General features: G+C 43.1%; 1 protein-coding gene across 2 annotated transcripts in view; it reads right to left on the minus strand.

Moving 5' to 3' along the window:
* ERI3 (ERI1 exoribonuclease family member 3) overlaps positions 1-10,748 on the minus strand; it is a 315,640-nt gene that overhangs the window by 95,049 nt on the left and 209,843 nt on the right. For both annotated transcript variants that reach the window (XM_015422947.1, XM_015422948.1), the window contains exon 7: positions 996-1,095. In XM_015422947.1, the coding sequence (XP_015278433.1) occupies positions 996-1,095 (100 nt within the window). The remainder of the gene's footprint in view (positions 1-995; positions 1,096-10,748) is intronic.

Raw genomic sequence — 10,748 nt, forward strand, 5'->3', positions numbered from 1 at the left:
TTTGAGGGAAGTTTAGCTGGGCAATAACGGCACAGTTTTAAAAACTTTGTTTTGCCCATACGTTCTCTACCCCACTCACTATAAATAAAAGGGGGGGGGGTGAGAAAAAGAGAAAAAGAAGTATTTTTTTAAAAAATTATATATAAGAACAAAAAACGTTGAAGAGTGAAGACGGAAGGGAACGAAAGAGAGAAAAAAGAGAAATGTATACTTAGCTGAGGCAAGTACGGAGCAACAAAAACAAGATGTGAACACACAGGCAGTCGAAGAAGAACTGAGTGGAAGGCGGCTCTCTCCCCCGCTCCAGGCATGCGCAGTACGTGCCTGCTCCCCAGGGCGGGAAGAGAGCCCGCTAAAAGCTTTCGGAGGCAAAGCTCTATACGTTTCTCCGGTCGAGGTCATGCGCAGGCGCCCAACCCATGTGTGGGATTGCACAGAGACCACGACAAAGATCACACAATTACAAAACCAGGGGCCAAGAGTGAGGTGGTCAGACATGACATCAAGGAAGACAGGGCTCTCTGACGATGTTCAGGTGTGCAACTACCTTGGGGGTTAGGAAGAGAGAGGCACTGGTCTTTGGAGATATCACCCTCATTACCTCTATCTTAAAACCAGCAGCAAGGAATTAAAATATCCTGGAGACTTATAAAGAAGTGATGGAGCTAGGTGTTTGACTGAAATGAAAAAAATGAAGAGTACCAACAGGAAATATGTGCCTTATTCCCTACCAGCCCCACTTTAAGCCAGCATCCACATCCCAATAATGCTCAAAACACCTATACTTTCTGAATTCAAGAGGCAACAGGAATCCCTACCTCATATGCTTAACCTCTTGCCTCTTCATTCAGTGCGTACCCCAAGACAGTCACAGGCTGGCTCCCACTGACTGAGAGCCATGCAGTCCAGGGAACCACAGCTGAGCAAGGACAGAGCAGCTTCCACAGAAAGAAAACAGAAACGGCTGGTATGAATGAGAGAGGCATATTACTGACCTATCCCACTGTGAGGCCTTCCTATGTGCTGTAGGTTCAGGCCTTTGTTCATGTCTAAGAGTCCATTCTTTGGCCAGCTCCCCATAGCAAAGCTGTATGCCTGAAAGAGAAAGGGAAAGAAATGTTAGATAACTGTGCTGCAAGAGCGTGAATCTCACCTGAATTTATACTAGACCTCTCTCTTCTCAACTCCTCCCTCTTTATCCCCCCTTTCTATAATTTTCTGTAAAACTGAAGGAAATTGGTTTATTTCTCTTATTCTATCTGAAGAAGTGACCTCTGTCTCATGAAAGTCCATACTGGAATAAATGTTAATCTGCTGCTGTCATCCCCCTTTAGCAGAAATCTGAGTATATACAGGAAGCCCTCGTATGTGGGGGTGGAAGTAGAGAGACAAATCCCCTTCAACGTTCTACTTTGGGCTTCCCACCCATCTCCATGTCATTCTCCAAACACAAATTAGATATTCCAAGTTCTTTCTCCCCTTTCCACAGCAACTTAGGCCTGATAAATGATACTGGTGAGCAAAGAAACCCCAGTATCTTGTTTAAATTCGGCCATTATGTATGAAATGTTGACCATCTCCCCAGGCTACAGAACTGTGATGTTGTACCCATCTATCCAGAGGATGTTTATCCCTTCTTCCACGGATTTCAGGGCAGCACATATGGTTTCTTCCCCTTAGTATTTTATCCTCACAAACTTTGTGATGTCGTTTTAGAGGGTAGCCATGTTGGTCTGCAGTAGAAGAGCCAGATTCGAGTCCAGTAGCATCTTAGAGACCAATAAGCTTTTCAGGGTATAAGCTTCCAAGAGTCAAAGCTTCCTTCATCATCAGATGTACGTGAGGCTGAGTGACATACAGTAACCCAGAATCACCCAATATACTTCCTGGCAGTGTGGGGATTTGAGCCTGGGTCTCTGAGGTCCAAGTCCAGCATTCTAATCACTACACCACTTTGGTTTCTTATGCACAGCACTATACCACACTGGCTATGAATATACAGCACCTGAGGGCCCAGCTTTTAATGAGGCAGCAGAATGCACAGAATAGCATGAGTAAGTTCTTCTTGCCCATCAGCATGACGTTTCAATTGAACCTTAATCTGGTTTGTTGAAAACGTTGTTGATTTGAGGTAAGCAGGGATCTTGGTTTATTACAAGTTGCACATCTCAGAATGCCAAATTCTCCATATTTAGTGCAACCAAAATAATGAAAATTGTGCTATGCAGATTTTAGTTGAGCATTTCTACTAAAAAAATCAATCATATACTCAGAAACCTAGAAACTTAAATGCTTTGATCAAAGATTGCCTTCACTTTTTTAAACTATTAAGAGGGCTACAACTACTTTTTAAAGCTTAGATTTTATATTCCATATACTCCTCTACCACTTATCTCTGCTCCAGAGACAGGAAAGTAGTTTCTCATTATTACTTAGTCACTCTGTTAACATGTCTATGAATTAAAACACAATCATGTTAGGCAACTTGTTCTGTGATAGCCACTGTTCCTTCCATACTTATTGTCACAGAATCTCTTCTCTGAGGCCCACTAGCTGATGTTGTTTGCCTCCCACTCCTCCCAAGCATCTTGGTCCCTTTATGTGGCAGGGACAGACAAAGAAAGGACTTGCACCTGTAGCAACAGGCTTTTTCCATTATTTTCCATTCTTTTTCTTGAACTGCCCAGGAGCAGCAGTTGAATGGCTTGAGAGCCATACACTACTCCCAAGTCATAGTTTGGCTACCTGAACTATAGGGGAACAGGTGGCCACTTGTTTACGAGCACTCAGCATGGTTGTTGTTGTTGTTGTTTTGGGGGGGCAAGAAGAGTGCTTTCCTGGAAGACACTTGTCCTCTCTGCTACGGGGAATGAAAAAGGACCCCAGACTAGTTCATACAGGAACAGATCATTTAGTGTGAATTTAGTGTGCAACATGGGGCAGCACTAAATAGCTGTACAGATCTTCAGGACCACAAAACACTGTAATAATTATGATCTGACAGCAGCATATCTTCTCCATCACAAGGTATTATAACAACTATGCCATTGTGTGACATAACAGCAGCTCTGCCATTATGTGACATTAATGGTGCAAGGCTTAGCAATACTTAGAGTCAGGCTGCCATGCAAGCCATTGTTCCTTGATGAGATCATGTCAATCTAGAGGAAAATATATCAGCACCAGGTGCCCTTCATGTCAGAGATCATGGCTGTCACTCACCCCAGAAAGAGGCACAATAGAAATCTCAGTAGAATTGTAACTATCCCGTTCCCTACTTGCCTAATCTCAATTTGGGGAACATAATAGTCAAGAAGGTTTAATATTCCAGGAGCTGCTTCTGACATTGGAAGGGGATATCAGGTCAAGCCTGAACCACTTGTATCAGACCTAGCAGGTCTGTGAGCTCACTGCAGTCATATTTCCAAAGAGGAGAGAGCCCTACTCCAAGTTATTAACACCATTCCCTAACAACGTCAGGTTGGGCTAAGCTCTCACATCCACAAGATTCCTTCTCTTCGGAAGGTTTAGCCATTAAGAACCAGAAAGTACAGAATATTTTAAGGATCACAAATAAGATGTAGGACCGTTCCACAATTCCCAATATGCTTCAGAAAATATTCGTGAGCTCTGTGCCCATGTTCTGAGGACAGGTCTACTCAGAAGCTCCATTTTATTCAATGGGGCTTACTCCCAGAAAAGTGTTCAGCCTATGATGAGATTTCACTCTATGCTGAACAAATCACTTCAGAATCATGAGATGTTTACTAAAGGACATGTCCCTGCTTTGGTTGTTACTACATGTAAATTACTCACTGGATTATCATAAACCACTGCAGATAGTTCCAGCACTAACTTAGAATGCTCCTCCTTTAATTGTTGGTGCAAAAATACCACAACATCCCAACCTCTGCTATAAACTTATCCGTAAATTCTATAACTTTTTACTAGATCAAAAGATGCAAGATGAGGAAGTTAAATCATCAATGATAAGGTGGGCCAGAAATGTAGGTCATAACATTGAGCTGGCCAAATGGGAAAAAATGTGGCAAAATATGAGAAGCATGACAGCGACGTCTATGAGGGAAAATTTGTTTAAAATGTTCCACCGTTGGCATCTTACTCCAGATGTGTTAGCACGGTGTTATCCCAATTTATCAAACAAATGCTGGAAATGCAGACTTAAGAATGGTACTTATTTTCATGCCTGGTGGACCTGTGATAAAATTCAAAGATTTTGGAAAGAGATTCATGCTATCATTGTACAAATAACAGATATTTCAATTCCATTAGCACCTGAGACTTTTTTTTGTTAAATATTATGCCTGATAACCTTGAGAAGGTAGATGTACATCTGATTTGTCATTTGCTCACGGCGGCAAGGATGTTGCTGGCGAAATTCTGGAAGTAGGAAGATATTCCATTTGTAAAGGATTTTGTAGCCAAAATTATGGACGTGGCAGAAATGGACAATCTGACAATGAAGCTTCATGGGAAAGGTTTTTCACAATACTTGGTCAAGATTTTATGCGTGGTTAGAGAAGAACCCCTAGACTTGAAGGGCTGAATAAGATGTTTATATTCAGCTATAGAGATTATGTATAACGCAAATTTGATTTTCTCAGAGCAGGTGTTTAATTTTATCTAAAGAATCCGCATGTTTGTTGTCTTGGTTGGTTTGTGTTATCTATAATAAAATAAAAAAACAAAACAAAAATAAACATCCCAACCTCTGCTATAATAAGTTCAACATTTTCCTGAAATAGACGGAACTGGGGACCATATTTCCCTAAATGTTTACTTACACATCTTCAGCATTAATTTTCTTCTACTGCTAATTTTTCGGAGAAGCTTTTCATCAAAGCACAAATATGCAACATGCCATTAAAGGTAACTGAAACTGAATCCAACAAAGATGGAGGTCCTGTGTTTGAGTCGGGGCTGTCCGGGGGTAGGGACCTCACTCTTGACCTTTGATGGGGCGCCACTGGTGCCAGCGCCAGAGGTTAGGAACTTGGGAGTGCTCCTGGATGCCTCCTTAACAATGGAGGCCCAGGTAGCAGCCACTGCCATGTCGGCCTTTTACCATCTTTGACTGATTAGGCAGTTGGTTCCCTTCCTTGAACGCAACGACTTAGCAACAGTGATCCATGCGATGTTCACCTTAAGATTAGACTACTCCAACGCTCTCTACATGGGGCTGCCCTTGTCGCAAATCTAGAAGCTGCAGCCAGTGCAAAATGCTGTGGCCAGGTTGTTGATGGGTTTTCCCATGAGGGAGCACATCCAACCTGTCCTGAAGGCATTGCACGGGCTGCAAATAGCATACCAGATTCGTTTCAAGGTGCTGGTTCTTACCTTTAAAGCCCTTTATGGCCAGGGTCCAACATACCTGAGGGACCACCTTTCCCCATATGTACCCCAGAGAGCACTTCGGTCAGGGTCACAAAATTGTCTGGCCCTTCCTGGTCCCAAGGATGCCAGGATGGCAGTGACCAGGGCAAGGGCTTTCTCGATGGTGGCTCCACACTGGTGGAATGAGCTTCCGGAAGAGACCAGGGCCCTGCAGGACCTTTTACAGTTCCGCAGGGCCTGCAAGACAGAGCTCTTCCACCAGGCCTTTAATTAGGAGCCCCCGCCACCATTACCACCACCATTATGACCATCATTATCATCATCAACGTGTAGAGCTGGTTCCTGGTCTACCGCTGACAGCCTGAGCCTGCTGCTCAGATATGAGATGACCAATGAGCTGAACACAGAGACTATCTATACAATGTATAGCACCATCTATATGATAGGAAAACACCACTGCTAGCACTTTATATTGATATAATATGATTTTAATGAATTGTTTTAGAAGTTTTATGATATTTGAATGTTATTATGTTTTATTGTTGTAAGCCACCATGAGCCTGCTTAGGCGGGGAGGGTGGGCCACAAATTTGAATGAATAAATAAATAAATAAATAAATAAATAAATAAATTCCTTATCAGAGGAACTGGTGAATATCCAATGGAACACCAATTTTTAAAAAGAGCTAAGAGGAATCCAGGAAAGTACGGACCCATTGTCATGCCTGCCCCCGACGTGGCCTCAGAAGCAGGGCTTGACAGCCAGGGACAGGAGGACTTGGCTCCTTTAACAGAAGAAACTGTAAGTCCTGAGGAGGATACCACTCAGCAAGAGCCACCTGAGGTCGATCAGGTACTGCCGAGCACAAGTGCATCACCACCAGACTCTCCTCCACCTGTCAACAGGCTCCGAGACCGAAGGCGTCAGGAGCTGAATGAGAGGCGAAAGGCTGCACGCATGCATGGTCGACGCTCGCTCAGCCCTGAGTTTTGACAGCAGCCTGGACATTGTTTCAGGGAGCTAATGAGATAATGAGCCAGAACACTATTTCAGCAGACCTGTTGCCTTGAGCAAACCGTGCTGGCAACGTTGATGTCAGGACCAGACACTCTGTATGACCTTGCTTCAGATCTTGTGGATTCTTCGGTTTCGACTCGGTTGGTGTTTTGGACTTTTGGCATCTGTTTATCTGCTCCTGATTTACGGCGAACTGACCCTTGGCGTTTCCCTGACTACGGCTTCAGCTCTGCACGTATCGGACTCAGTGTGATTTATGGACTACGACTCTTTGTATGTTTTGACTGCGGCTGTGTTAAACTGTTTGGGACTTGTTTGAAAGGCTTTTCTGACTAAACTCTCGGCTGACCCCTGGACTGGCTCTCAGACCTGCTTTGCTAACTGTTGCTCACTGGACCTGACCGTGACACCCATCATCTTATCTTCTCTCCAAAGTACCTTAAATGAATTACTACCCATTTGAAAGAATACACTTTGCTAAGGAAGACTCTGTATGGCTTTGGGAAGCTTCTGCTCTTCCAACCAATCCTTTGAGGATGACAACAAAAATATAGCTGTAGTGATCAGGAATTGCACAAAATTTTGACAAAATCTATCACCAAAAATTCTTGAAGAAACAGCAGTCACAAGATAAGATGACAGGTCCTTCAGGAATTAGTTACCTGGGAGAAATGCTGGATTATACATGTTCTTAATTAATTAATTATAAATGGGCCATTTTCAAAATAGAGGGTATTAAGTACTGTGGTCACCCAAGAATATCTGTAGGGGCCAGGGCTATGCTTAGATTATGTGGAGTCACTGATTAACAGTGAGGTAGCCAAGTTTGGAGATCACAGTGAAACATTCAGGAAGTTCAAAGCCAAAGCAGACATGAATTCAAAAGGGAGCTCTTCAATTTGGGTAAAGGTACAATAAAATGGCAAAATGAGACACTATGTAAGAAGTACCAAGTGATGCATATTGGCATAAAAACATCTTAGTGTTACATATACATGGATAAGATATTAATTGGAAAGTAATCATAATGCATGCTCAGCAAATGTCAACTTGGCGTGCAGCGGCAGTGAAAAGAATTGGCTCTAGTTCGATATTATTAGGAAAGGGACTGAAACTAAAACAGCCAATTATCATGCATTCAGTTATAGACCTATGATGCAGCTATATTTGGAATACTGTAAATGACTCTGGTTGCTCCACCTCTTAAAAGCATTTTGTAGATCCAGAAAGGTACCAGAAAGGGCAACCAAAATGTTCAAGGGCTCGGTGTTCCTATGAGGAAAGCAGGCCAACAGCTATTGTGGTGCTTTCTGGGGCTCCACCACCTTTCTTAAAAGCACAGCCCCACAAGTTTTGACTGTGGAAAGCATTTTTCAAAACATTATTTTAATATTTAGAATTTTTTTCAGCAACACCACACTGTACCAACTACTTCTGGTTCCCAATTGCCTTTTATTACCTTTACCTGCTGGGATGGGAGGCCACAGACAAAGTGGCACCTCACAGAAGGAGAACTCTGACTGAAAGGATCCCTTCCTGCAGCCGCCTCCTTATTTCAATCCCCTGCATGCATGCCTCCCCTCGCCTTCCCTAACCCCAGGCGTGCGCACTGCGGAGGAGGAAAAGAAAGTTTCGTGCTGGGAAACTCCAACTTCTGGCCACTCACTCACCTCCTGGCTGACCAGCCCACCCAGCCCTTGCTCTGGTAGCATCTCTCCTCTGCACCAGCAGGCTGCCGGGAAACAGAGCCCTGGCGGGGAGTCAAAGTCAAAGAGGCCCTCTTCAATCCCAAGGATCCCCCCCCCCAATCTCCAGGAAAGGAAGGATCTCTCAGATTTTGAATCCACTCCTGCCTCTGAGGGGCACTTTGCAAGTGACAGGATTGACCTCCCCACTCGGGGAGAATGTAGGGAGACTGGCTCAGCTGGGATGGTGCACTTGAGTTGAATCTGACTACTCATGAGTAAATGAGAACTGTGTTTATAAGCTCCCCACTTCGACCCCAGAAATCCACTGGAATAACCTTTTTAGACTGCAGCAAGAATGACTGCTGTGGAACACTACCCCAAGCCCCTTTAAAAATTTAAATGCGCCCCCCGCCAATAGAAGCAGTAACCACACCAACATTGATGGAGAAAAGTAGGAAAGTGGCTTATGAAGATTTGTTAGATACAAATAACAACTTAAAAAATGATGAGCAATTAGCTAAACAAAAGGTGAAACTTACTTGGTGGGATAAAATGCAATTAACCTAAAGATATAATACAGATAAAAATGGGGTTTTATAAAGAAAACAATGAATTAGACAAGATCTGGCTTTCGTCAAGCGATAAATTGATTCAAAAATTGTATAAACTATTAATGGCAGACTATCTGGAAGGTGAAATGATAAAAGGAACAATGGTTAGATGGTCAAAAGATATACAACATACATTAAACGCAGAGCAATGGACAAAAATGTGGAAATCAATAAAATTTATGCGAGCAATTCCATATAAGGAGAATATCTATAAGATGTTCTACAGATGGCACTGGACTCCAGAGAAATTAGCAAAATGTTATACAAACTCCAATAGGAATTGCTGGAAATGTAAAAATAATGTTGGCACATTTATGCACATGTGGTGGAGGTGTGAGAAGGTACAAAGATACTGGAAAAAAGTATATCAAATGATAAATGAAATCACAGAAATGCAAATACCATTTTTACCAGAAATAGCTTTATTGAATATGCTCCCAGAAACATATAGTAAATCAAATAAATATGTAATTATATATACCGTATTTTTCGGACCATAAGACGCACTTTTTCTTTGAAAAAAAGTGGGAGGAAAAGTGAGTGCGTCTTATTCAAGGAATGATGTAATAGATAAAATATTGTTAGTAGCGGAAATGGATAAATTAAGCTTAATAATACATGGTAATAGCAAGGAAATTTTCAAAAAACGATAGAAAATGTGAAAATGTTTTATATATGGTTAGATAATGTAAACAAATATGACTCACAAGAATAAGAAATGTAAAACGATGACATGACATGATGTATAATGAAAATTATAAATAAACAGTTAAAAAAAAATTTAAATGCGCCCCCAAATAAGATTCTAGTTACGGGCCTGGAGGAAAGGCAAAAGCTTTGGTGGCTTCTTGGGAGAAAAAATGGCAACTAACAAAGAAACATAGAGGTATATAAAAATATGAGTGGATAGATCTTTCTCCACCAGAATTTGAGATCAACCAATGAAACAGATCGGCAGTAGACTGAGGACAGACAAGAAATTTTCCGTTAGCTTAGACTGATTTCTAAAAAGATTAGATACTAGGTCTCTAAGCATGACCCCCTCTGTGAGCTGGCTGAATATGTGGAGAGCAGGAAAAACAGGTTGCTTACCTGTAACTGGTGATCTTTGAGTGGTCATCTGTGCATTCACACCCATGGGATCTAGTGCGCACGCGCTGGATTGATTGGTGCTTTAGCAAGCTCTTTTAATGGATTTTCACGCCCAGTCCCTCGAGCATGCGCAGGAACCCCACTGCGCATGCCCAGAGGGGTAAGCACGGACATCCCGCCAGTTCCTTCAAACCGCCGCAAATCAACCCCTATTAAAAATGTAGAAGCTAACAGCAGCGGGGAAGGAGGGCAGGTGGTGTGAATGCACAGATGACCACTCAAAGATCACCAGTTATCTTTGACGAGGTCTCTGTGCTTCACACTAATGGGACATTAGTGAGCAGTGGCCTACCTGGAGGAGGGTGCTGGCAGGTCCTTTACTGCGTAGCTGAAGATAGAATGTGATGTCCCATGTTGGTATTGGTCGTATGGACGTCTAGGGCGTAGTGCCTGATGAAGTTGTTAGGCGTGGCCCACGTAGCTGCTTTGCAAATGTCCGTCAGCGGCACTCCCTGGAGGAAGGCAGTGGAAGTCACGACAGCCCTGGTAGAATGAGCCCTGATAGGGCCAGGCAATGGCTGTTTGGCGATCAGGTAACATAGACGGATGAGACCCACAATCCACTTTGACAGGCGCTGAGCCGTGATGCGAGTGCCCAGCTGTGCTGATGCATAAGAGACAAACAGTTGCGAGTCTCGTCTACTTGGGTGTGTTCTAGTGAGGTAAAACAGGAGAGCCCGCTTCACATCTAAAGTGTGTAATCGTTTGTCTTCCGGTGATGTTGGGGAAAAATCAGGGAGGAAGACCTCCGCCTGCAGGTGGAACTCTGACACCACCTTCGGCAGGAAGGAGATGTCCGGGACGAGGCGGACTCCATTTGGCAAAAATGACAGGTAAGGTGTATCATGCCGGAAAGCCAATATTTCTCCCACTCGTCTAGCCGAGGTGACAGCAATTAAAAAGGCTGTTTTCCATGCTAGAAGT

The sequence above is a fragment of the Gekko japonicus genome, unplaced genomic scaffold (assembly GCF_001447785.1).
Source record: "Gekko japonicus isolate JY-2015 unplaced genomic scaffold, Gekko_japonicus_V1.1 scaffold117, whole genome shotgun sequence".
NCBI classification, from domain to species: domain Eukaryota; kingdom Metazoa; phylum Chordata; class Lepidosauria; order Squamata; family Gekkonidae; genus Gekko; species Gekko japonicus.